Source organism: Octopus sinensis, linkage group LG4 (assembly GCF_006345805.1).
Source record: "Octopus sinensis linkage group LG4, ASM634580v1, whole genome shotgun sequence".
In the NCBI taxonomy this organism is placed as follows: Eukaryota; Metazoa; Mollusca; class Cephalopoda; order Octopoda; family Octopodidae; genus Octopus; species Octopus sinensis.
Genome location: NC_043000.1, coordinates 132,177,989 through 132,205,880, shown reverse-complemented (window position 1 = coordinate 132,205,880; position 27,892 = coordinate 132,177,989). Strand labels below are relative to the sequence as shown.

The following is a 27,892-nucleotide window of genomic DNA, read 5'->3' as shown; positions in this document are numbered from 1 at the left end:
TGGATTTAACTGGTATTTAATAAGGGAGCAACTGAGGTTAAAGAACATGTTAACTATATACTGATTTAATTAAATTGAACTATTTTAAGTTATCGAGATACCAATATTACCTTATATAAGCTAACTGGAAAGATAGTTTTTGTATGTGGGAGATGCTCAGGAGCAATAAACACTGAAAATTGAAGCTGCTAGAATAAGAATAGCCTGGGCAAAGTTCAGAGAGCTCTTACCTCTGCCAGTGACAAAGGGCCTCTTGCTCAGAGTAAAAGGTAGACTGTATGATGCATGTGTACGAACAGCCATGCTACATGGCAGTGAAACATAGGCTGTGACTGCTGAGGACATGCGTAAGCTTGCAAGGAATGAAGCCAGTATGTTCCGTTGGATGTGTAATGCCAGTGTGCATACTTGACAGAGTGTAGTGAGTACCTTGAAAGAAAAGTTGGACCTAAGAAGCATCAGATGTGGTGTGCAAGAGAGACGACTGCGCTAGTATGGTCATGTGGTAAGAATGGATGAGGATATCTGTATGAAAAACTGCCACACCCTAGCGGTTGAGGGAACCTGTGGAAGAGGTAGACTCAGGAAGACCTGGGATGAAGTGGTGCAGCATGACCTTCGAACATTAGTCCTCACCGAGGCAATGACTAATGACCAAGACCTTTGGAAATATGCTGTGCTTGAGAAGACCCGGCAAGCCAAGGGAGACCATAACCCATGGCTTATGCCATGGGTGTAACCAGCCCACTTATGCATACCTTTCGTTCATTGGACACTAAACTCTGCTTGCAAAGACATGTTGAGGCAAGTGAAATCGAAATCAAATTTGATGACTGGCATCCATGCTAGTGGAGCGCTAAGAGCACCATCTGAGCGTGATCGTTGCCAGAGTAGCTGACTGGCTTCCATGCCAGTGGCACATAAAAAACACTACTCGAGTGTGATGGTTACCAGCGTTGCCTTACTGGCACTTGTGCCAGTGGCATATGAAAAAATATTCGAGTGAGGTCGTTGCCAGTGCCACTGGACTGGCTTGTGTGCAAGTGGCACATAAAAAACACCATTTGAGCGTGGCCGTTGCTAGTACCGCCTGACTGGCCCTCATGCTGATGGCACGTAGAAGCACCCACTACATTCTTGGAGTGGTTGGCATCAGAAAGGGCATCCAGCTGTAGAAACTATGCCAGATCAGATTGGAGCCTGGTGTAGCCATCTGGTTCGCCATTTCTTAGTCAAATTGTCCAACCCATGCCACCATAGAAAGCGGACGTTAAACAATGATGATATATATATATATATATATAAATAAATATATATATATAAATAAAACGGACGTTAAATGATGATGATGATGATATATATATATATATATATATACTAGCAGTATAGCCCGGCATTGCCCTGGATTAAGTTAGGATTATTAAGCTAATCAAGTGCTTTGTTTTAAACCAAACTAAGTAACACTGACATGAAATATGAAATTTGAATGAAATCCATTGAAATTGGTAAACGTTTGACTGAAAATGGGTTGCAGACAATTTGATTGGGAAATCCCATAAGGAATCGGTTTATCAATTTATCGATTTTTTTTTTTTTGTTTTTTTGTTTTTGGAGATCTTAAAGCATTCAAAAACCCCATGTGTCCTAAGTAACGCCAGCATCAAGTTAATACATCAAAATTGGTAAAAGTTATGGTTGAAAATGGGGTGTAGCCAATTTTAGTAAGAAATCCTATAAGGAATCGCTTTATCGATTTTTTTTTTTTTTCATCCTGCTTGAATGGAAAACCTCATAAGGAATCAGTTTATTGATTTTTCACCCCAAATAGGACTTAACCAAACATGACATTGCTGATTCAAACACCACCCTCCTCACCGGCACCCATCATTGACCCTATCACATCACCGACTCCTTCTCCTGCACTTCTACCAATGTCATCTCCTGCTCTCTCTCCCCTTCTCTATACATCAGGCAAATTGGATGCTGCTTGGCTGACTGGTTCACAGAAGACCTCTGAGACATGCGACTTGGCAATGATACCCCAGTCTTGTGCCATTTCCGCTCTACTGATCACTCTTTGCAACACCTGTCTGTGTTTGGATTGTCCTTGCACAGGGACCATCTGGACTCCCATTTGCACTGTGAACAGAGATTAATCTTCTCTCTTTGCTCCTTTGTGCCACATGGGCTCAACTCTCCTCCCCTCTTCATCTAACCTCCTCCAGCTCCTACTTCTTCTCTTCACTCCTACTTTCCTTCTCTCTTCTCTTCACTCCTACTTTCCTTCTCTCTTCTCTTCACTCCTACCAATCTTCTTCCCCCCTAACCCTAATTTTTGACTCCTCTCCAGACAAAAGATTAACCATTTCTACTTCAAACCCCTATAAATCTCCACTGATACTTGACAAGATGAAATTCATCTTTGAAACTGGCAACATTTCCTTTATATATTTTTAAAACTGTTTTATTAAACACTTTCTTAACCCATTAACTGCCAAGTTTTTTTTATTCATATTTTTTGGCTTTGCCAGGTGTCTTAGGAGTTAAAATAATATATAATATTTAAATTTTTTCACATGTGAATTATTTTGGAAATTATGATAAATTTTTTGAAAAGTCCCAAATGGGGATCACCGAAAAAAGAAAAAAAACATATTTATCCTTTTCTATTCAATTGCAATAATAAGCATTTTAGTTTTTTTTTAAATCTATACTATCAAATGTAAATGTATATGAAATATCAGTGAATGATATAGATGGGAAATATATTTACCTAGACCATGTTAAACATGAATTTATATTTTTGTGGATGCAGACATAGCCAAGTGGTTAAGAAGTGCATTTCCTAATTTTCAGAACATCTTGGCCAAGTGTCTTAACTGTAGCTTTAGGTCAACCTAAGCCTTGTGAGTGGAATTGGGTTCATGGAAACTGTGTGGAAGCATGTCTAATTGTACCTGCAATTCAAAGGCCCAGCTCTTGTTAAGTAGTCATGTTGATTTAGCCTGATCATACACTGTCTGGAATATTCAGCCACTCACATATCTTTGTAAGGAGCTTGGAGTCGCTTTCCTGGTTTCTCTGGTGAATATATTTCTCTCTGGACCAGACATCTTCCATCGCAGGATTATTCATTTTTACCAGCTGAATGGACTGGAGCAACGTGAAATGAAGTGTCTTGCTCAAGAACACAATGCATTGCCCAATCCAGGGGTTGAAACCACAATCTTATGATCATGGGTCCAGCACCCTAACCACTAAACCTATTTCGTTATTACCCACAAGGGGCTAAACACAGGGGGGACAAACAAGGACAGACATAGGTATTAAGTCGATTATATCGACCCCAGTGCGTAACTGGTACTTAATTTATCGACCCCGAAAGGATGAAAGGCAAAGTCGACCTTGGCGGAATTTGAACTCAGAACGTAACACAGACGAAATACCGCTAAGCATTTCGCCCGGCGTGCTAACGTTTCTGCCAGCTCGCCGCCTTTAAACCACTAAACCATGCATCTCCACCTACATATCAATTTAATGAATAGTTATTTCTCTTGATTGAACAATTGAATGCAGATTGTAGAAATTGACAGAGTTCTTGTCATAATAAAAAGAAACATCTTTCCAGTGCAGTGTTAAACAGTCACAATTACTATGCTATCATCCATAATAGTAAACTGTGAAAGCCTGTATAGAAAAATTTAGATTATCAATTGAAAGCCAAGTAATTGAAGATTTGATTGATTGAAATGCAATATAAAAATATTAAAAAAAAGCTGCAAAAGTTGTTAATATTCTGGAAAATGTGATTTATGGGGGCTTTTCTTATTATTTCATCTTTATAGAGATTTAATATATTAACTCACCAAATTTATCTGAAGGTTCTTTATAGGGACTAACATTTAAAACCAACTTCCTATTTAGAATGCTAAGCATATATTTTTTCCGAAATCTGTGAATATATAGTATACAGGATATACAGATGTGATTTTCTGCTCAGACCTCCTATAATAAGGTATGGATAGAAAATATAGGTGTAATTTTTTCTTGTGCAAAAGAAGTACAAGGCAGACATCATAATGGCAATTTTTCTGATTTTTATTCAACTCATATTGTGCCCATTTGCCAACTTTTCAATGTTGTACAAATTTTAGGTAATCAATGTTCTGTTCTTCTGCAACTTGTTTTAAAATGGATTCTGTACAACAGTAGATGGCATTCCGTAGTGTAGCTAGACTGAGGTGAAGCACCAAAATACTTTCTCAAAACAAGTGGTTATGGTCATTGTCTGGTTGTCAGTAAGTGATAGCATCTAGTAGTATTTCATGACCCTGTCACATCAAAAAATAAAAGTATTACTAGAAAAATCACCAAGAATTGGTCCAGCATTGGTAAATCAAAGAGTAACCATTCTTCTTCGTGACACTGTATTGCCATTTGTTTCATTAATCACTCTGAAGAAGTTGCATGACCTGGACTACAGAATTGCCGTTTCTAGCTTTCTTCCCAGACTGTTCTTTCTGAGACTTTCCACTTATCAAATCATTTTGATAAATGACTGCAAAAGGTCTGCAACAGTCCTGCAGCAGTTCAAAATGCCTTTGAAGAATTCATTAGCTTCTGGAGCCCAGAATTCTCTGTTACAAGAGTAAATAGACTTGTTTCTAGTTGATTGTAATTACTATTTTAATTAATAAAATTTATTCTGAGCTGAGATATGTTTTAAAGCCGTTACTAAAAAACTGTGATTATTTTTGCACCAAATGATAGCTCTTAATATTGCATTATTTTTATTTATCAAAGCTTATTTTGAAATCAAGCTTTATGGAAATAACTCAGACTCTTTCACAGTAGCTAAGTTTTGGTGTATTAAGTTCAAGTTCTACCTTTTCAAAGAATACTATGGTCAACAAGCAAAAGAGAAAGCTTCTATGCTGTCATTAGATCTGCGAAAATTAGTTACCCAATCTCCTTCAGATCATATTATATGGTATTAAAAAAAGAAGGGCACATGGCATAACATGTCTGATTTGTGGGTGAATTGAATAAGCTATATCCAGTATTAAAAAACACAACTTGAGACCATATTTCAGTAATGACCTTCAGTAATTCATTGTTAATCATAGAAAGTTACCTGCAACTTTTCTTATCATGAAAGTTCTTGTCTCAATTGCAAACTTTTTAGACCTAATGTTGAACAGTATGTTCATTGATAGATCCCTCGACAAATTCTTGGTTGACTTTACAAGCAGTTGCCGAGGCTTCGTATTCCGATTTGAATTATAGCTATAGAATTTGCTCAAATTTTCCTTGTTTTCGTCTTTAATTGGACAGCCTAAAATAAACAAGAATAAACAATGGAAGCAAAATAATTAACAATAAGAATCTGCATTTTCAAAATGGTATATTAACATGAACATAGTTAAATAAAAGTTTATTCAAAAACAAGTATCATAGTTTGAAATAACAGAATCTGCAATTATTTTTTTCCCCAACTTCATATTTGTCTTGCTGTAAATAATTATTATCTCTTTTTTTTTTTTTAACATCTTCTTGATTATTATTATAATTTTTTGTTCAATGAAACATACCTTACGCAAGGAAGAGTGATGAAGTCTAAAACAACGCTTCAGGAAGAGAAAATTAACTTTAATCTATATTTCAGCTTTAATAATCCTAATTATGAATTTAGCAATTTTTCCTTTGTTCAGTATTGAAATGACTTTATTCATATTTCAATATCAAAGCTTTAATTAAACTACTAGTATTTGCTATAATCAAATAAATTGCCTGAATACTTATATTTAATCTGATTGGAACTATGTTTTTCTGTAATGTAGCTGATGGTGATGATGATGATAACGATTTTTTAGATTTCAATTGTATATTATATATACAGTTTAACTGTACTTACATTTATGTTCATCTCTACTTCTTACTTCCCCATTATATCTGTTCCACATTCCAAGGAAACTGTAATAGCAGAAAGAAAAAAAACAACAGTATACATAACATGGAAGTTGAGCAAAGGTACTTTATAGGGAAACAACTGAGGATTTACATAGTTTGTTGCCCTCCTCCCCCACACTCAAAAATAAGGTCATGGCAAACATCAAAAACAATTTTAGTGAGGCATCCCTTGTTTTTATCAATAGATTCCAGATGCTTACATTTTTCTTTTCCATTCCTTCTTTTATTTTGTGGCATGCTACAACATATGGGAAGTTTGTGTGAGTATGAGAGGATGTGGTTTTGTCATTGGAAATTTTGATATTAGCATATTGCTGCACTTTGTGCTTTTAACCTCTTAACTATGGTATGAGTGGAGCTTATTGTTAAGAAGCAGTTATCTTCCTTGTCCAAGGGATATGGTGAAGCTTGAACTTATCACCATATTGTCACTAAACCAACAACTTATGCAATTGTACATATAGAATATGTAGTTAATTCTCATATCATATTCATTGGCATTATTTTACATCCCTTTTTTTATGCTAGCGTAAAAGAGTTGGTGACAGGAAGGGATGAATGGTTTTCCTGTCATCAATCCTTTTAATTGTTTCTCATGACCAAGTGTATTATCAGCTATACAATATAATATATATATATAACACATATATACACATAATTATATATATATATAATGTTATAGGCGCAGCATGACTATATTCTTAAGAAGTTCACTTCCCAGTTACATGATTTTTGATTACACCACCTTGGGCAAGTGTTTGCTACTCTAGCTCTGGGTTGATTAAAATTTTGATTGGATTTGGTTGACAGAAACTGAAAAGAAGCACATCATGGGTGTGTGTGTGTGTTTTTTGTTTATATCTATGCTTGTTTATAGGAGAAGCACATTATTTCAGTGGTGTTGTTGGTACTTCTCCTGTCAATAAATCATTTGCATACTTTGTGGCTTCAGAAGCATGTGAAATAAGAGATGCTTTACTTGAAAAACGATTAAGAGTTAGCACCAGGAAGGCCATCTGACTGAAAATCAATGCCTCAGTTACTAATGCCAGCATGGTAAAAACAAACATAAAAATAAGAACAAATATTATGTATGTGTGCCAGGAAACAGGTGAGGGTTGGTGACCAGAAGGGTATCCAGCATTAGAAAATCTGTCTTAACAAATTCATGTAGGTATAGCAAGATGAAAGCTAAATGAGGATAATGATATGTAAAATAAGGCTAAGATCAGCTTGATACTATTATAGAAAATATTTGCCCAAGGTGTTTTGCAGTTGGATTGAACCTGAGACAACATGGTTAGGAAGCAAGCTTCTCAACTGCAGCCATTCCTGTGCTTAGCTATGCGTGATATGTGGTGATAGTGGATTTACGTCCTTCACTGGTGAGGATTCAGTTATTCAATAACTGGGTTACTGGTAACTTGTAAGTGGCTGAGCATTTCACAAGTACTTGTACTCTTAATGTCATTTTCAGGCAGAATCAACATGCACAATGTGACAAGGTGTGTTCAAAGGATAAAGAGAAATATTACTTGGAAACAGGTGAGGTTTGACAGCAGGAAAGGCACCTGGCTTTAGAAAATCTTCCTCATTGGATTTCATCTGTCCTATGCTAATAGAAAAGTGGACATTAAAATGATGATGATATATACATATATATAATTTTTAACATGCATATATATATTTGTTCAGTAATACCATATCAATATATTAGCGTAGCATTGTTTTACAACCAGACGTGTCTGTGAAGATGGAAAACCAGTGGATTGTTTAACAGGAGAAATAACATCATCATCATTGCTTGTAACTTGCAATTTTTGGAGAAGCATAAATGTAAACAAACACATGTACATACATACATGTATATACATGCACACACATGTAGTGTAATATACAATATATTTTATCTTGTTTCTGTCTACCAAATCCACACACAGAACTTTGGCCAACCCAAGGCTATAGAAGATACTTGCCCAAGGTGCTGCACAGTGGGGCTGAACTTGAAACCATGTGGTTGAGAAGTGAATTTCTTAACCACACAGCTGTTATCTTCGCAGGAAAATGTGTGACAGTTACTTTGACAAGGATGACTAAGTTGAAATTTTGAAGTAACTGTTAAATGTTTACTTGTAAAAATATGATAAATATGTTTGTCTTCTGAATGGCTTTGAATCATCCTTTAGTTAATGCTTGACTGTTTTCTGTGTCTGTATAATTATACATAGATACAAACATTAATATTTATATATGTATGTACTTACTTCATGCACAAGACAGTGCGAAGCAGAAATACTGAAATAAATTTTAATATTAGAAAAGCATTAGTTGAGATAAAGACTTAAACTCACTTCTTTTTGGCTATCGATGTGCATTAAGGTGTCTCCTGACATTTCTTTCTATTATTTGTTGATCACACTTCAGACAAGACATATCTCGTCTCCTTCCCCAATTGATAGCATAGAATGGAGTGTCAGTTGATGTGTGTGTGTGTGTATATATATATATATATATATATATTTATAGTAATGGTAAGACAACAAAAGAATGAAAGAGACCTCGATATTATGTAAATAGAGGAATTTATCTGTGATATCATAGATATAGCATATTTTGATTGCCTCGATAAGAGATGCCGGTGCAAATTTCTGCCCTGCCATCCGAATAATTGTCACATATTATATTACAGGTATATGTATATATATAGCCAGCTCTGTCTGGCCCCGTGTCGGTGGCACGTAAAAGCACCATCCGTTCGTGTCCGTTGCCAGCATCGCCTGGCCCCGTGCCGGTGACACGTAAAAGCACCATCCGTTCGTGGCCGTTCGCCAGCTCTGTCTGGCACCTGTGCAGGTGGCACGTAAAAAACACCCACTACATTCGCGGAGTGGTTGGCGTTAGGAAGGGCATCCAGCCGTAGAAACACTGCCAGATCTGACTGGGCCTGATGAAGCCTTCCAGCTTCACAGACCCCAGTTGACCCGTCCAACCCATGCTAGCATGGAAAACGGACGCTAAACGATGATGATGATGATATATTGAGCTACCACCAAGATGGGCAGCTTAATTAGCTTATTTGTGATTTAGAAATTTGTTAATGATATATATTATTTTGTGCACATCATAATATGAATCAGAAGTTAGATAATTAGAAAGCCATTAGTCATGATAAAGAACTATGTTAGAATGTAAATGTATTTCTTTTATGCTTTAGATGTGCAGGAAAAAAGAGAAAGAAATAGGTTATGTTTGCTCTGAGGAGTGATCAACAAATGACGAAATGCCTTGTCAAGAGACCCGTTTTTTCCATACATTGAAAGCATAGAAAGAATATGCTTGCATTCATATATAGTTCTTGGCTTTCTATATAAAATATATGTGTGTGTGTGTTTGTGTCTTAATATCCAACCTAATGTGGATGTCTTGTTGGAACACTGAATACTGCGTTATTAGCCTTGAGAGATCTTCTCATATAGACAATTGATATCTAAAAGCACAAACGTAGATTGTAGCAGATGAAAATTATCTGTCATGGGTGTCAGAACTCCCATATCATGTGATTTCATTCTACTGGAGATCATCAGTGGGAGGCAGCCAGTCACCACATGCCACTCAAACCTCGCCGCTACAGTATATAAAAAATCAGCATATTTTCAGACACTGATATCACAAGGATGTATAGCTTATAAAATATGTATATTATGCATAAACTATATAGTATTTGTGTATGTGAGTATGCATGGCCTATTGGTTAGAGTGTTGCACTTGTGACTGTAATATTGTGGCTTTGAATCCTGGACTGGGCAATGGGTTGTGTTCTTGGCAAAACACATCATGTTGTTCTGTGATCACTTTGACAGCTGACATATTGCACACTGTGTACCTGTACAATGTTGATTTTGATGTAGGGAATGAGCCGATGTGGTGCAGCCTTAACATCTGGTCATTGTAAACAAATTGTCCGTGCTGGTTGTTCAGTGAGAAAATTTGTAACCCTCATCTGTTGTTTACTACGAGAAGGTTCATAATATTGATATACATATATACACTTTATTCTTTTTATCGATTTTACTGTCTTGCTGAAGCAGACTGACACAAACCACTTTAGAGACTGATCACACGTACATACATTTATGTGTGTGTGCCTAAATACACACATGTGCATGTAATGTAAACATATATATATATATATCACACACACCCATATATATATATATATATATATATATATATAGTGTGTGTATGTGTATGCATATAAACATGTGTTGTATATATATATGGCACAGTTGTGATTGTATTGTTAGAAGCTTGCTTCCCAGCCATGTAGTCTCAGAAACAGTGATGATGATGATGTTTAGTCCCATTGTGTGGCACCTTGAGCAAGTGTCTTCTATTGAAGCTTCAGGTCAACCAAAGGCTTATCTTTAGATTTGATAGGTAGAAACTGAAAGAAGCCCTTTATGGTGGGTAGGTTTCTCTCTCTCTCTCTCTCTGACTGAATAAGATAACAAATCCAAGGCTTTGAGGAGATTTCAGGACATTTATAATGAAATAGTCCTACAGCTGTTTCTGGGATATAATGGATATCCCTTCATCAGAGACGATATGAGGAAATATTTGAGTTCAAATTATTGTAGAAAAGATAAGGAATATAGAGGGAAATAAGAGAATGAAAGTAGAATAGTTGCAGTGTATGTGTAGTATGTCTGTGTATGTGTGCTTGATTGTACCCTTGTCTTGATTATAAACGAGCATCACTATCATACAAGTGATGTTTGTTTCCAGTCTTCCATGAAAACATGTCTGGCTGTGAGGAAATGTTAACTGGCTTGGAAACCAGTGAGGGTTGCTGACAGGAGGGGCATTTTGCAGTAGAAACTCTGTCTCAGCAAATTCCATCTGGCTCATATGAGCATGTAAAAGTGGACATTTGATAATGATGATATACAAATGTATGTATATAAACGTGTGTGTATATACATACATACACAACTTTTTATATGTCTATACATGTATGTGTGTGTATGTGATCATCATCATTTAACGTCTGTTTTCCATACTGGCTTGGGTTGGACAGTTTGACTGAAAACTGGTAAGCTGGGGAGCTGCACAAGGTTTCAATCTGATTTGGCCTGGTTTCTATGGCTGGATGCCCTTCCTAATGCCAACCATTCCAAGAGTGTAGTGGGTGCTTTTTACGTGTCAGTTATGAAACACCAGCATTGGCCACAACAACTATCATCCTGGTTTTAGTGTTCACTCATCTGTGCTTGTATGGATCAGCTGGAATTTATTGAGGCAGATTTTCTACAGTTGGATGCTCTTCCTGTCACTCACCGTTTTTTCCAAACAAGGTAATATTACTCCATGGTCAGACGTGTTTTCACAATAAATCAGAAACAAAGAATACTGCTTGTAAAACAGCAATGGTTGTCTACAACTATTGTATGATTTCAAGATAAGGAGACAAATATATACACATATATACTTGTATATATATGTATATATATACATACTACAGACTTCTTTCTGTTTCTGTCTATGAAATCCATTCTGAAGGCTTTAGTTAGCCCAGGGCTATAGTGGAAAACACTTAACCCTTTAGCATTCAGATTATTCTGTCAAATGTAATGCTTATTTGTTCACATAGATTTGAATTTATCATTCATTATCTCATAGCTTTGCGATTTCAATGATGTGATTGTATAGTTTTAGAATGATATTGTAGGGTAGGTGTGAGAGGTTGGATCTGGTTGGTTTGAACAAAAGAGAGAATATTTGGACCAGATATGACTGGTAAAGTATTACAGTGTGTCACACAATGGAACTGAACTTAAAACTACTTGGTTTGAAATAGAAGTTTTTAACCACAGTCATGTTTGTACCTTACAGCCGTACTATATATATATATATATACACACACACATGTACATATAGGTGTATACAAATATATTTATATATACACTCATGTATGTACAGGTACGTATGTATGTGCGTGTGTGAGTGTATATATATATATATATATATATACACACACACATATATATACACATACACACATACAAACTCACATAACACATTCACATAAACATACTTATGTATATGCCCATATATGTAACATACAATATTTAGAGTACTTCTACAATATGTCCTATGTAGCGTGTGTGTGTGTGTGTGTATATATAATCCATTTACTATGATTATAATATATACTATGTAGTATGTATGTATCATATAATGTGTATATAATAATTTAACATGCCTATAACATAAAGAATGGTTATATATATATATATATATATATATATATATATATATATATATATATATATATATATATATATATATATATATATAGTTCAATATGTATGTATATAATATTTGAATATGTGTGAGTGCGTGTGTGTGTATGTTTGTGTGTCCATATTTATGAAATAATACTTGAATTTTTTTCTCTTTTGTTACATTTTATTAATTTCATTTATTATTATTTTTTTCCCCTCGACTCCTTTTAAAATGTGCTGACGACTAGAAGGTAATATACCATTCTTTGAGAATTTTGGCTCATTCGGAATGGTTTTGGATTTTTTAATAAAATTATTATTAGTTCCTTTTTGTGTTGCATGTTAAAAATATTCTAATTTCTAATTTGCCACCTGTAACATTTGATAAAATGTTGCTTTCATAATTGGTGCATGTGTTGGCCATTGTCTTTTGTTGTTGTTGTTTCTTTGTGTACCTTTGTTGCAGTTTTTATTTACTTTCAAAGCTTTGAAATTATTCTGAACAACCTATTTAATTAGCATATAAATTAATCTACCAATTATATTATTATTATTATTTTTTTTTTTTTTTGCCAAAATAGATTGGGCATGGATTAATTAGTTTTAGATATTGAGAATATCTGATCAAATTTCTGTTCATTGGGATTGTATGCATGGAGGGGTAGCAGTGATATAAACTAAAATAGGTAGATTGATCATGTTAAAAAGAAAGGTATTAGGATATTAGATGATCTGAAATTTTTAGTATCACAAAATAACACGTCTGATGATGCATCAGACACTTTTTTCCAAAAGAAAATGTATCCAAAATATCACCCCAGATCCTGTTTGCAAAATTGGGCCTTGCATAAGCTTCAGTGCATTAACAACTTTTTTTGCCTCAATATGCACTGCTGAAATTAGGGTGTGTCTGGTGTGCCCTTGCATATTTTATGCCATCAACTATAGTAGATAGTTATGATGAAATAGATGAACTTGAGCCATGTAATTATCACAGAACAGATAGGCTGCAGCTACTGCGGTAAGTTTATGCAGTTAATCACTGAATAGATGAGCTTAAACTGAGTAATGTATCATGAAATGATGATGTGAGATATATTACAGAATAAATGAATTGGTACTGAGGAACTAAATAAGTAATTGTGGGTTAGAGCAACCGGGTATCATGAAATAGATTGGCATACAAAGAATCTGATGATCTAGAGTGATGGGGATTTGAAGAAATGATGTGGGTTTGAATTATTGAGAGATAATGGAAAATACGAGTTTGGAAACTGAGGTATAACAATAAATGGTCAGATCACTGTAGTGTTGCAAAATAATTGGTTAAGGGGTGTGAGAGTTAACAAAGAATAGAGGGCTAGAATCATATCTTTTCAATGTTTTTGATCTCATTTAGTATATGTCATTAATTAGGGAAAAGGTCAGTTAGAGCAAAATAGATTTTCTTCATAATGTTTTCCTCTCTCACTGTGGATAGCTTATGTATAACAAACCAGACCTTCTTGTATGATTTCTCATATGCCTATATAATACTCTGTAAGCATTCTTCTCTACATTCTCTCTCTATTTCTTTTGGTGGCAGCTTAATGTATATAATGCCTGGAATTTAAATCAACAATCCTTCATGCTTGCAATAGTCTCTTCAGTATTTTCAGTAACTAAATTCTTTCACATACACACACATACACATAGCTGTATGTTTGATAACTAAAATATATTCATAGATCTAACTTCATTCATTAATTTAGGCAGTTAATGCATTGCATATGCATGCATATCAACAGACCATATAAATGCATGCATAGATGCTGTCAGGAAAAAAGAACAAAATATACCTTCACACCTGCATGGTGTCTATGTGTTTGTGTGTATATGTGTGTGTGTGATATGTCGTAGCCAATGTCTTCTATAGCTACTAACATTAATTTAGTAATATTATATGGATGATATGTAATCAAATTGATTCATCCATATAGGGTTAACAGATTTAACAATGGCTTTAAATTCACCTAATATGTTTGTTATTGTCATCTTAAAAATATTTTATTTTGGGAAGAGATTTATATTTATTTTTCTGTTTCATTTGTAATTTGATCATTTGTTTAAGCATCTTTTGATTTTGTAATTGTTTATGTAGGTTTGTGTATGTGTGTTTTGTAAAATGTGACAGTTTATTCATGAATGCGAATGCTATGGTAGGATTATGTTTGTGTGTTATGAAAAGTGACAATGTATTTATGGAAGTATACATAACATTTGTATATTATTTTGTCTGCATTATGAAAAAAAAAAAACATTGACATAGTATATTTATGAATGAATAACTGTATTAGATATGTTTATGTGAGTGTGTGCTTGCTGTGCTTACATGCTTCTGTAAAGTTCAGTTAGTATATACTTCATTTACATTTATAAATGTTAAGTGTTCAGGGATATATCTACATGCATTATAATTTATTTCTTATATTTAATGTTTATATATAGTAAAATTATATATAAGCATATAGTATATTATATATAGTAAAATTATATATAGTTTAATGTTTATATATTGTAAAATTGTTATTAATTTGACAAATGTAATAAATTAGCATTTAAATTAGTAATTTGTTTCAAGCAAATTACTAATTTTGTTAAAGTTTTATTTTTATCCTTTACACTTAATAAGTTTAGATGAAAGTGATAGTAATAGTCTGTATGTGAGATGTGTGCAAGATAGTTTTGTATGTTAGATGGGATATGTGCTTGATAGTTTGGTTGTATTTTGTTTGACACCTCCATATGGCATGTTTGCTATGAAACATTTGTTTGTATGTGTATTCAGTAGGTTTCTATTGTATGTATGTTTCAAATTAGTATTGTGTCATGTACATATATTCATCATCATTTATGTATTGTCATATCTATTTTGTAAAATTATGTGTTGTACCATTTTGTATGTTGTATCATGCAACGATGTTGTGTTGTGCAGTTGTGTATCATATGCATTCCATCCAGCTTCATTTCTCCAATTGTACAACTGTCTATCATCTAATTTATATTTATGTATGAGATAAGATAGATCTAACATGGTAGATTATGTCTTTTAGATTTTTATCAGATGATAAGATATGTTTATAATGTCTGGTATATTATATGATATATCTAATAGGTTGCCTGATTAACTTTTTAAGGTAAGTAATTTTGACAATAAGTATTGAAATTGAAGTATCTACCTTACATATTTACTGTCATCTTTCTATATAAAGATCATGAACATGTTTTATCATATGCTCAGATGGAAAAAAAATTCCACTTTCATTTCCACTAAAGGTGATCCAATTGGTCCTATCTGTTTTAAAGGTGCAGTTTTGTCCTTAACTATAATTATGGATCCATATGTTCTCATCTACTAACAATCCTTTCATTGCTCTTAACATTTAAAGATTCAAGCTCATTGCTTATATGCTGTTAATAAATGTATATCTTTTCCTTAACTATTGTTATGAAGCTTCTTCTCTTCTAATCTGTAAGGATCCATGATTAGTTCAGGACTGCTACTAGGGAGTAGCATACATAACTTTTTGAAAGATTTTTGTTGGGTTTAAATTTGCATTTTGTTTGTATATACCTTTAAGGAACTGTGGTTCTCATTGATAACTTTCGCATATTTGTTAGCCCTAAATCTTCAGATTGTTCTCATTAATCTTTGTACATTCAACAGTGAAATAACAAGTGGTAATATCAATATAGGAAGTTGAGGTTCAAGAATTTATAATTTTTACTAAATTCTAGAGTATTTAGAAGTTAAAGTATCAGAAATAATAGAAAGACATTTCATATATAAAAAAAATACTGAGGAGACAAACAATAAATTGAACTTCTCTGAAGAAATAAGCTTGATTAAATTCCATATGGAATTACAGGTGGCCAAGTTGAAAATGTATTGAAGACAATCATCATTAGTGATGTATCGTATCTGTTGCCATTACACTTATTTTGGTGTCTTGGTTCTTCTTGCTGCATATAAACACCAATATACAGTTCTCAAATGTGAGCAGTAAAGACACTATGTAATCATCAAAGTTTTTGACAAATATTTTTTATTATGAACTTGGCTTGCCTTATTCATTTTTCAATAGCTGATGCTTTCCGGAATTTAATATCTGAATCCAACTTCAAATTAATGTCATTTATTACTCCTTGCTATTTATATTGTTCCTCTTATCACTCATTTACTGTTTCTTTCTGAGCTGTGTGTTAAACATCATCTTGAGTCTTTTATTCCAAGAATCACTGCCCTATAAGTTTTTACCCCATTCTAATTCTTCTTACATAACAAAAATCATTGGTCTTTTCATCATTCACACCAATCTTATCCACCCATTGTTTTCCTTTCATTTGAAAAAGCTCTTGCAGTCTATAGGCAATACTCTTTCTCATTTATACATAATAAACTACTGTGATATGGTTTAGAGTTGCATACTAATTGTTAAATGAATCTAGCTTTAGTTGAAAGAGTTGGTTATTTGATAATATAGGTTCAATGTACTTGGAAATAATTGTATTTACATCTGATTTGAGTCTAGATTTTGCTGTAGTAGGAACTGGAGTACATTGAAAGAATAGTGATTACAGAAGGGCTGTCAGACAAAAATAAGTGAAGTCTGACTTGAAAAGGTCATTGATGAAATATTGAAAGACAGACAGTTATGTGAACTGACCTTTTTGGTGCCCTAGAAATTTAGGGAATGCTATTTTGTGAGGCTCCCACAGATGAAGGAAAAGTAGTCAAAAAGCCTTGGTAGAATATATTCTTTATGTTGGTGCATTTATCAAATGACACCTCAGTAGTTCAATTTTAGATATAAAAGAAATCAAAAAAAAATTTATTTTCAATATTAAAAAAGCAAAATAATGAAAGCATCTTTGTTTTAAGTTTCTTATGTACAAATTCTGTTTCTTTTTTATTAGCTGCTGTATACTCTTTTGAATACTTTCCAAATACATGTTTTATAGTATAGTGAAGTAACAGAAAAAGTCTGTTTCAAAGGAAGATCTTTCTCTTATATAAGAAAGACAATGATAAATCTTCAGAAAAACACAACTTTGTCTTAATATGCATAAGCTTTACTTTCTATATATCTTTCTTTCTTTCGTCAGACCCACTGTCATTCCTCATATACTTATGTTATAAAATGTGATATGTTTTATAGTGTATTTCAACAGTGAAATGGGATAATCTCTGTCATTTTTTTTTTTCAGTTTATTGCGAATTGTTGTTTTGTTGATATACATTAGCCTGCTAACCTTGTTCAGTCGTTTAATTTTTCTCCTGCTCCATGTTATTGTAGACTGGGTGATCTTCTCTGCTGTGAAACCTGCCCTGCTGTATACCATTTAAGCTGTGTTGACCCACCTCTTCAAGAAGTTCCTGAGGATGATTGGTTATGCAGTGTATGCAAATCTCATCAAGTTAGTGATACACTTTTTTTTTTAATTTCATAAATCTGAAATTATAATGGAACCAAGTTATTAGTTTCTTATAATTTTCTTTTATAGCCATTTAATAAAAAAAAAAAATCACAGCGTTCATTTGTTAATATTCAGTTATTGATACTCTAGAATTCTAGTTTTATTTTTATTTTTTTTACAATCTTTTAATTTAATTCCGATTAGAATCTTCCATAGTTTTATTTTCACCTCTTCCTTAATTTAATATTGACCATATGTTTCTATTAATTATTAAAAAAAATTTTAAACTAAAGTAGTTGTCAACATTTCCAAATTAGAATTATTATTAGTGTTTATGAAATATAAGTCTTATTGTTGTAAAAAGCACCCACTATACTCTCAGAGTGGTTGGCGTTAGGAATGGCATCCAGCTGTAGAAACAGCTGCTCGAGTATTTTTATGACCAAAGCCATTTCTACTGTGACCAACTCATTTTTTCAGTCACAGTGTATCTAGGACCACATGATTTAATATATGCTTCCTTTTTAAGACTAGGGTAAGATTGGAGGGAAACTTAACTACTGTTTTTAACATGGCATCATATCCACTGTAACTTTCAAGGAGGGTATGACACATGAAAGAGTGATAGAAACTGGATGTTTTTATTTAGTGTAGCAGTTGTCAGTGTAACTCAGCACATTGTTGCATTAAGTGAAATTGAGGTACATTACACTGAACATTTTTGAAAATATAATTTAAGGCTTTAGAAAACCTTCTCTGTTTTAAAAAACATGTTATTTAAATTTTTTCGCTTCTAAACAATTTTCTATTAAGTTTTCATGTGAAGTGTGCCATTAATTTTCTATTTTGTATCCAAAGTGCTTCTAAATTACAAAAAAAAAATAAAAAGGGAGGGTCGAGAACAAATGATTTAGTGTGATACCATATGAATTATATTGAATACCAATTATTGTTAGAAGCCTATAAGTACCTTGAGTACAGTTTTCTGTTTTTTAAATTTTGTAATAAGCTGATATAAATTCTTGTTTAGAAACAGAAATGGATTAGAGAATGACATGCAATTATTTTTATGTGAAACAGTTTGCAATTTGCAAATTTATTTCAAAAGGATGCTTCCAATATCTCATTTAGAAGTCATGAAGTCAATATGACTGTCAGCTCATAGATTCTCTCTCTCTCACACACACATGTATATATAGGTGCTACATTGTCTTAAGACAAACCCTGCTAGACTTTTCAATATCGATCTCAGTTGAACATACATTCTTTCTCTAAAACTATCCTTGCTTTTGGTCAACAGATGTCAATTGTGGTTATTATTTATTATCTAATTTTCTTCTTTTTTAGGTGAAAGGGCTGACTGATTGCCTCTCTGAATCAGAACGCAGTGGCTTACTATGTCGACATGAACCTATTGGTTATGATAGGCATGGGCGAAATTATTGGTTCCTAATTCGTAGAATGGTTGTGTAAGTTACAGTTTAAAATATTTGTTTTAGAAATTTTCACATAATTCTTTGTTAAAACTATGACTGGTGCCTAGAATAGAATTTGCTTGTTTAAATTCTCATTCTAAAGTTTCTATATCCCAAGCAATAGATTTTCTTTCTCTTTAAGGCATGACAAAGCCTCAAGTGTGTGTGTGTGTGTGTGTATAAAATAATTGCACCAGTTGTATTACTGGTATGTTTATGTTTTCTATAATTAAGTGACCTTCAAAATAAATTTGTCATATGTTGTATGAAATTATTCACTGACTAAAATGTATTTGGTTTGCAAATTGAGAACGTTAAATAATTTTTAAAGCATTAAATATACATGCATAAATGTCTCTCTTGATTTTTTAGTCTGGTGTTAGGTATTTCAGCTTTCATTTTTTTGTTCTTTCTGAAATGAGATTACTAAGCAATGATTTTTATTAACAGTGAGAAAGACAGTCAGTCCTGGTATTATAGCACAAAGGCTGAACTAGAGGAATTAATTGACTGCCTTGACAGAAACGAGTTTGAAGCAGAGCTAGTTATGGCTCTTGAAGATATGAAGGAAGAAATCCTAAAACAGATGAATTTGACTGAAGATCTCACCAATTCTGCGAAAGGAAGCAAAAAATCTGTTTTAGAAATTGAAAATGGTATTATTATTATCTTTTATCTTTTACTTCTTTCAGTCATTAGACCGTGGTCATGCTGGGGCACCACCTTGAAAAATTTAAGTTAAACGAATTGACCCTAGTACATGTATTTTGTTTTAAGCCGGGTACATATTCTATCGGTCTCTTTTGTCAGACTGCTAAGTTACAGGGACATACACACAAACACAGGTTGTTGAAGTGGTGGGGGACAAACTCACACACACGCATAATAGGCTTCTTTCAGTTTCCATCTCCCAAATCCTCTCTCAAGGCTTTGGTCAGCCAGAGACTATAGTAGCAGGCACTTGCCCAAAGTGCCACACAGTGGGACTGAACCTGGAACCATGTGGTTGCAAAGCACACACAACCACGCTTGCACTTATAATGTTATTTTTTGCTGTTATATGGCATTAATGTTTTAACCATACTTTCTGTCAGACCACAACTCAGGATCAAGGAACAGAAGTATTTTTATCCTTTTTCCTATTAAGTTTCCTCCATGACATTCTTATATGTCCTTACTTCCTTGATAATTCTTGCTGATCCAAGTAAGCTAGTTTCCTGCACTGCATTCACTCCCAGATTAAGATCTAGTTTTACAAGATTTCCTCTTAAATTTTTTGCCATAGTTCTCAAAGCCCCAAAGATAATTAGCTGAGTCACAACCTTGTCAATTTTTTTATTCTAATATTTAAGAATTTCCTACATGAAGTCAGTATAATACTCTACTTTTTGTTTTTTTGTTGACCCTGATGTCAAATGGATAAACCATATCATGTGAGTGCATTTTGTCAATATATTATTATTATTATTATTATTATTATTATTATCATTATTATTATTATTATTAGTTAAGGTAGTGAGCTGGCAGAATTGTTAGCATGCTGGACAAAATGCTTGGCAGTATTTTGCCCGTCACTACATTCTGAGTTCAAATTCCTGCTGAGGTCAACTTTGCCTTTCATTCTTTCTTGGTTGATAAATTGTCATTGAAACACTAGGGGATCGATGTAATCAAGTAGTCCCTTCTCCCAAATTTTGGGTTTTGTGCCTTTAGTAGAAAGGATTATTAGGGCTGTAGATTGGCAGGATTGGTATAGTGTTGGAAAAAATGCTTGAACATATTTGCTTTGATTCTTAGCATTCTGAGTTCAAATTGTGCTGATGCCAACTTTGTTTTTATTGTTTTGGAATCGATAAAATAAAGTACCAGTCACATACTGAGGGTGATATAATTGACTGTTACCCTCCTCTAAATTTCTGACCTTGTGCTTATGTAAACAGTTACTAAAGTTAGTGGATTGGCAGAATGGTTAGAGCATAATAATGCCTTGCAGTTTTCCTTGTGGTTCTTTACATTCTGAGTGCAGATCCTGCCATGGTCAAGTTTACCTTAGAGCTATACAGCTAATTAAGAATTAAATAATATTAGTTTCGATTCATAAACCTTGATATAGCTTACATTTGTTTTTGTCTTTAATTATTATGTCAGTATATGCATTAGCTTTTGAATACTCACTGTTTCATTTGTTTGTCATTTAGCAACTTGTTTGAAAATACAAGCTGAAAGAATAGCTAAAAGAGTTCAAGAAGAAGCTGAAAGGAAAGCTCGAGAAGAGGAAGAAATAAGGAGAAGAGAAGAGGAAAAGCAGCGTCAAGAAAGTGGTGGTGACTCTCAGGAAAATTCACAACAAATAGTGAATTCACAGATGCCGTCTTTTGCTCAAGAGGTACTAAAACCATGTTCAGAATTTCATATTTTTTAAACTTTTTTATTCTATAAAATTTGTTAGATGAAATAGCAATCATTGTGTATATAACTCAAGTTATGCTCAGACCAAGAACTGCTCCAAATTCTTGCAGGAGAGCAAACTCTGCTAAAGGCATCCTTGACTGGATGATGGTGTTGGCAAGGATGTTGGATTAAGTCTATTACCCTTAAGTATTTCTTTACTTCTTTCAAGTTGGCAGAAATGTTCAGCTCAACATTCTGAATGCAAATGCAGCAGAGATTGACTTAGCTTCCATCTGCCTAGAACCAATAAACTATGTACCAGTAATATATTGAGTTTGATCTAACTGGTTTGTGATTGTTGAAAAGAAATCAAAATTTCTTTACTTCTTTCAGTGGTGACCATCAAAACGTTCAGTTTAAAATTTCCTTCCAATGAAGTATTAAAAATTGCTTTTAAAGCTTAGCCCTATGATGAAGAACCAGTCCTATGGTCTTTTTTCAGGGCCTTGGAGACTGATGAAGGTAAAGTGGAGCCACAGACACTACTCTTTATGGGAAACCTAGTCTGAATGCATGCTTGTAACAGAGAGGACTCTGATGAAGGTATCCAAGAATCAGTTGGTGGTGTGAAACTGCTCAATGGATTGTCTACCACTGAAGAGTAGGAATAGTCTGTCTGACGGGTTTCCACATATAGTATTCATTTATCCAATTTCACTTACAAGGCTATAATTGAAGACTGTTGTTTAAAGGATTCTTTGTATGCTTTTTTACACCTTCAGGAAAAGTATGAACAGGATACTTTCATTTCTGTCTTTTGTAAATCCGGGACTCTTTACCTAGGGAATAAATCAGTATTTCTTGATCTTTTTCACTGATAGCTATACATGTGATATAAAGATGTCTGATTGCTTATGGTTCACTCTGGATTGGCATTAATTAGTTTTCCTTAAGTATTTTGGGATCATTTTTCTAATCAAGTTACTTCAAACATGTGTTCCTATTAATTGTTAAAATAATCAAGAATTTGAAGGGATTTAGTTAAAGTAACATTTTCATTAATTAATATATTTTATTTACCTAAAATTATGATGAAAAGTTTAAATTTAAGTATGAACATTAAAAACCCAGGCAGTTTTATATACAGACCCAGTGATGGGTTCATATCAAAAAGGTTAATAAATTATAATAAAACCTTAAAAATTAAAGGGTTACTTGTATTTGTCTAATTTCAGAATTCTATAATATCTGGCCATGGTAACAACTCCACCGAAGCCTGCACTTCATCTACATTTACCGTTCCTACAAGTACAGTGGATGGGCTCTCAACAAATTCATTAGCACCAACTCAACCCAAAGAGAGTGACCCAGTCACTTCTTCTGGTACTTTAATATCCTCTAATTCCCTAAGTGGCTCAATGGCTCCTCCAAAACCTGTAGACTCTATTGATGACGAGGATAAGAAGCAAGCAGAAAAATCAGAAACGGGTAATATTTTGTTTGAAGATACTAATAACTTAATACTTAACACTGTCTCCTACATTTCAGTTTGAGACCTCTCTGTCTGGAAATTCAGAAAGCTGTGAAATTTTAATGTTTCTTTTCATATTCTTAGTCAGATTTTTAAAAAATGTTAACTATTTCAAATTTCTTTAAATATATTATTCTGTTTCACACACACACACACAGATATATATACATACATGTATATATCATCATTGTCATCATCATCATCATTTCATCGTTTAATATCTGTTGTCCATGCTGGCATGAGTTGGATGGTTTACAGAGGTTGTGAAGATCCCTGAATCTTGTTGAGGACATAACACCTCTCTAGTGCTGGTTGTATAAAAAATCCCTAGTACATTCTTTAAAGTGGTTGGTGTTAGAAAGGGCATCCAGCCATAGAAACCAAAGTGAAATGCAAGCAGGATAAGGACCTTGTTACCCATCCAGGTGAGCAGACCCTTGCAACCTAGCATGGAGTGCAGTTGTAAAATAATTATCATTATTATCAAATTCCGCCAAGGTCAACTTTATCTTTCATCCTTTCGGAGTTGATAAATTAAATACCAGTTAAACATTAGGATTGATATAACCAACTAGTTCTCTCCTCCAAAATTTCAGGCCTTGTACCTTTAGTAGAAATTATTATTATTATTATTACTACTACTAATACTACTGCTGCTGCTGCTATTATTATTATTATCATCATTATCATTATTATTAATAATAAAAATAATGATAAACTAGCAATCCAGGCAGAATACTTAACATTTTATCTGTTTTTATGTTCTGAGTTCAAATTCCGCTGAGGTCGACTTTGCCTTTCATCCTTTCAGGGTTGATGAAGTAGGCACTAGTCAAGTATTAGGGTTGATGTAATCGACTTATCCCTTCCCCCAAAGTTGCTGGCTTTGTGCCTGTAGTAGAAAGGGTTATTATTATTTATTTATAAAGACAACAACCTGGCAGAATTGTTAGCATGCTGGACCAAATGCTGCTGAGATTGACTTTACCTTTCAGCCTTTTGGGGTTGATAAAATAAGTACCAGTTGAGCACTGGGGTGATGTAATTGCTACCCACTCCACCAAAAACAATTTCAGGCCTTGCTCCAATAGTAGAAAGCAACATCATCGTCATTCGGTTTTTTTTTTTTTATTATAATTAATACTACTGTCATGCAATAAAAAAAAAAATTGTGATTATTTAAATTATTACCGTTCTGTTGTTCTTCTTTCAGAAACTAGAAGAATTGTAACTCGTTCTAAAACAGGGTCATTAACGCCCAAGCAGTTTAATGATTCTATCACTAGTGGTTCTTTAAAGATTAGCCGCACTCCCAACTCAGATGATGTCCTGCTAATTAATAAAGAAGGAGAAGTTACCAGGGTTACACGCAGCAAATCTAGTGCTGTAAACTCTTGTTCAGGATACTTTAAATTAGGTAAACTCTTTTTTAATGTTTTTCTGATTTAAGTATTTTAGAATTCTGCATTTGCTTTTTTTTTTTTTTTTTTTAAGTTGTAAATCTTGTAAATTTGTTTTTAGTTAATTAATTATTATTTTTTTTATTCGTAAATTCTCTAAATGCTATTCTATATCAGTCTGTCTTAAGTAATCTGATTGCACATAAATTCACAGCTACCATAAATGTAACATCGTGTACATCCTGATGTTCTAGAAACAGTTTTATAGTTCTGCTGTGGCATGGAATCCTCATCATCTGAAATTTTATTCTGTTTTACTTGCAGGAATGGAAAACAATTACAAGTCATTTATTAATCAATATAGTAGTAATGCATTAGCTTTAAATAAGCATCAGCATAATGAGGAGAGAGATAAAAAACGGTTTTTGTCACATAAGTTTAGTCTTACTCCTGTGAGTGAGTTTAAATGGAATGGTAGTCTTTATGGCAACCGTATACTGACTATTTCCACACTTAGGCTAAGTATCACACAATTGGAAAGCAATCTACCCACACCATTCCTGCATCCTAATTGGGCAATACATCGCCAAAACTGGCAAAAAGCGGTACATATGTGTCAAAATCCACAAGACTTCGCATTGGCACTAGCAATTCTTGAGGCTTGTATCAAGCCAGTGCTCTTTAACCCTGTCTGGACTGAATCTCTTGGTGAGTAATTTATGTTTTTTTTTTATTAATAATAATGTTTCTTACAAAAGCACAATTAAATATTTTAAAAACTTTGTATTACTGCCCACTAACATTGTCAAAAAAATGTTAGCGATAACACAAATCTGCTTGTATCACTGTAAGACTCTATTGACTTGATTAAAATATTAAGGGTGTTGAGGGAAGCTGGTTAAAGAAACAAATCTAACAAATGATCACAGCAAATAAATGTTAGCACCAGATAGGAGTAATCACTACAGTGAATTGAAATCGAATGAATTATTGAAATTTCCATGCTTCACTTCTCTTGATTAATATTTCCACATTTTCAAGTTCAACTACTGGCTAAATATCTATTTTGTTTTTTATCAATTAGTCTAGGAGAGAAGAATATTGCTCCAACTTTTTTAATCTCTTTTATAGTTTGGGTAGGATAAAAGTAAGTTAAGTTAATGTTGGTTTCTTATTGGAGGGAAAATACAGGCAAGTAGAATGTAGATTTCTCCCTTGGTATTTGATGGAGTCTATTTTCTGTACATTTTTAGTGTTTATTGTACCTGTGCTCCTTCCACACACAAAAACTATTTTCTCTGTTAACCTTCCCCTGATAATGTTGCACCTCTTATGTGTCCATAGCTTACACCAGGTACATCTTATGGAGTTTCTACCTATGCTTTTTCTACAGATCAAGCAGGGTCATCTACCTGAAGGGATTTGTGATTTGTCCACTTTCCTACTTCTTAAGACTTTGGTTTTTGTTGATTCTAGACCTTGCTTCGACACCTGAAATTTCTTCTCTAGTTCTTTTAGTGATTCAGCTATAAGAATAAGTACATCAGCACAGAGGAGCTCCTAGAGGCAGCCCATCTTAAGTTCCTCTGTTATTGCCTGGAGGACTATAATGAACAAGAGGGATCTTAGGATTGTTCCTTAGTGAACTCCTACATGTACCCTGAATTCATTGCTATACTTGTTGCCAAACAGCATCTCTGTAGAAGACCTTCTCTGGAGAAGGATGTATGTACCCCATAGCATAAGTTACTTATTAGTGACTTTAAGCTACTAGCATGGAGGGTTCCAAGAAGCAAGCCAGTTTGGAAAAGAAATGATTATATGGTTTCAGTTACAGGATGCTGCCATACTGGAGCACTACCTTCACTAAGTAACAAGATGTAAAGAGACAGAACATAAATATAAGCATGTACACATACAACCTCCCACCACTACCACAATCATATACACACAAACACAACATGTTTTAGTAGTGTTTGATTACCAAATTCCACATACAAGATATTGGTATTGGCCAGCCTGAAGCTTTGTAGAAGACACTTGCCCTTAGTAGAAGACATGTGCAACACCTTGATCTGTATGATTGTAAAATGAACTTCTTCACCACTCTGCTATATTTGTGTGTATGTGTGTTGGGGAATTAGTTTATGGTCTTCTTAACATTATTAAGAATTTTTTACTTTTATATAATTATATATAAAATATAATTGCTTTCCTAGTTGTTTCCAAACAATGTGCTGCAGTGTACTTTGTGTCCCACAACATGTAGCTAGGTGTTCCATTGAAAATTGCAAAATTAAGTATTCATCATCATCATCATCATCATCATTTAACGTCCGTTTTCCATGCTAGCATGGGTTGGACGGTTCAACTGGGGTCTGGCAAGCCAGAAGGCTGCACCAGGCCCAGTCTGATCTGGCAGTGTTTCTACAGCTTGATGCCCTTCCTAACGCCAACCACTCCGAGAGTGTAGTGGGTGCTTTTTACGTGCCAGACGAGGCTGGCAGACGGCCATGATCGGATGGTGCTTTTTACGTGCCACCAGCACGGAGACAAGTATTAAAAAGTGTAAAAAAAATAAACTGAAATTCCAAATATAAAGTTTTGATAACTTCATTTATTGAAAAAAAAGAAGTTGTTACTTAATTTTTTAAACATTATTTATATTTAAAGACTAAAATATTTAACTACCCTTTTTTTTTCTTAATACAATTATTGACTTTATCTATGCTCCAATATTTTTATTTGTTTTAAAGTTTAGAAAATAATATGTAATCCTAACAAAGCCTCATACTTTTCGTTGTAGGACATCATCGTTTGCAAAAAATAACTGCAATGGATCGAGAAGAGATGAAGAAAAAAGAAAAAGAACAGCGTAGAAGAAAAGAAGAGGAAGATGACCCAAGTAGGCTTGTCTGGATTAAATATCCTTTAGGCCTCAAGCATCAAGTAAGTTTATACAAACTATTTTGTTACCTACTAAGATTTGTTTCTGTCATTTCTTAAAATATTAATATTCTTGTTGCTAGGTCTGTTTTTAATTGTATGGTTGATAAGCCCATTCAACTGTCAGTATAAGGTGGCCAGAATGAAAATAAATCTGTGAAAATTTTGAACTACCCTATTGAAATAAAATCTTACTTTAAGTGTTATATGTCAGATAATGTTGGTTTAAGATGCTTACACATATGCATTTTTATAACCTGATTAACTCATCCAGCATAGTTAAACTGGTCATTTATTATTTTTTTTTAATCATCTTTTGTGGGCAGTTTACTTGTAAAGTAATGTTTGAATTTCTTTACTCTCAGATATAGGATCAGCCCTGTGGTATTTGAATTCAAACTCTTGAAGTTCTCTGCATAATATTTGCTGACACGGACC

At 33.7% G+C, this 27,892-nt stretch overlaps 1 protein-coding gene and 1 long non-coding RNA gene across 6 annotated transcripts in view; one reads left to right on the top strand and one right to left on the bottom strand.

The window, feature by feature from the left end:
- The window catches only part of LOC115211046 (nucleosome-remodeling factor subunit BPTF), an 88,007-nt gene that overhangs the window by 25,448 nt on the left and 34,667 nt on the right, over positions 1–27,892 (top strand). For 4 of the 5 annotated variants that reach the window (XM_029779917.2, XM_029779921.2, XM_029779920.2 and 1 more), the window contains 8 exons: positions 17,591–17,711; positions 19,059–19,180; positions 19,637–19,842; positions 21,385–21,572; positions 22,813–23,065; positions 24,322–24,525; positions 24,833–25,216; positions 27,315–27,457. In XM_029779917.2, the coding sequence (XP_029635777.1) occupies positions 17,591–17,711; positions 19,059–19,180; positions 19,637–19,842; positions 21,385–21,572; positions 22,813–23,065; positions 24,322–24,525; positions 24,833–25,216; positions 27,315–27,457 (1,621 nt within the window). The remainder of the gene's footprint in view (positions 1–17,590; positions 17,712–19,058; positions 19,181–19,636; positions 19,843–21,384; positions 21,573–22,812; positions 23,066–24,321; positions 24,526–24,832; positions 25,217–27,314; positions 27,458–27,892) is intronic. The other variant, XM_029779918.2, reaches the window with a different exon arrangement.
- Positions 5,250–8,368, bottom strand: LOC118763137. Its single transcript, XR_004998893.1, has 3 exons — positions 8,322–8,368; positions 5,915–5,973; positions 5,250–5,335 (listed from the first exon to the last, which is right to left on the bottom strand). It is a non-coding gene; the product is annotated as an uncharacterized LOC118763137 (long non-coding RNA).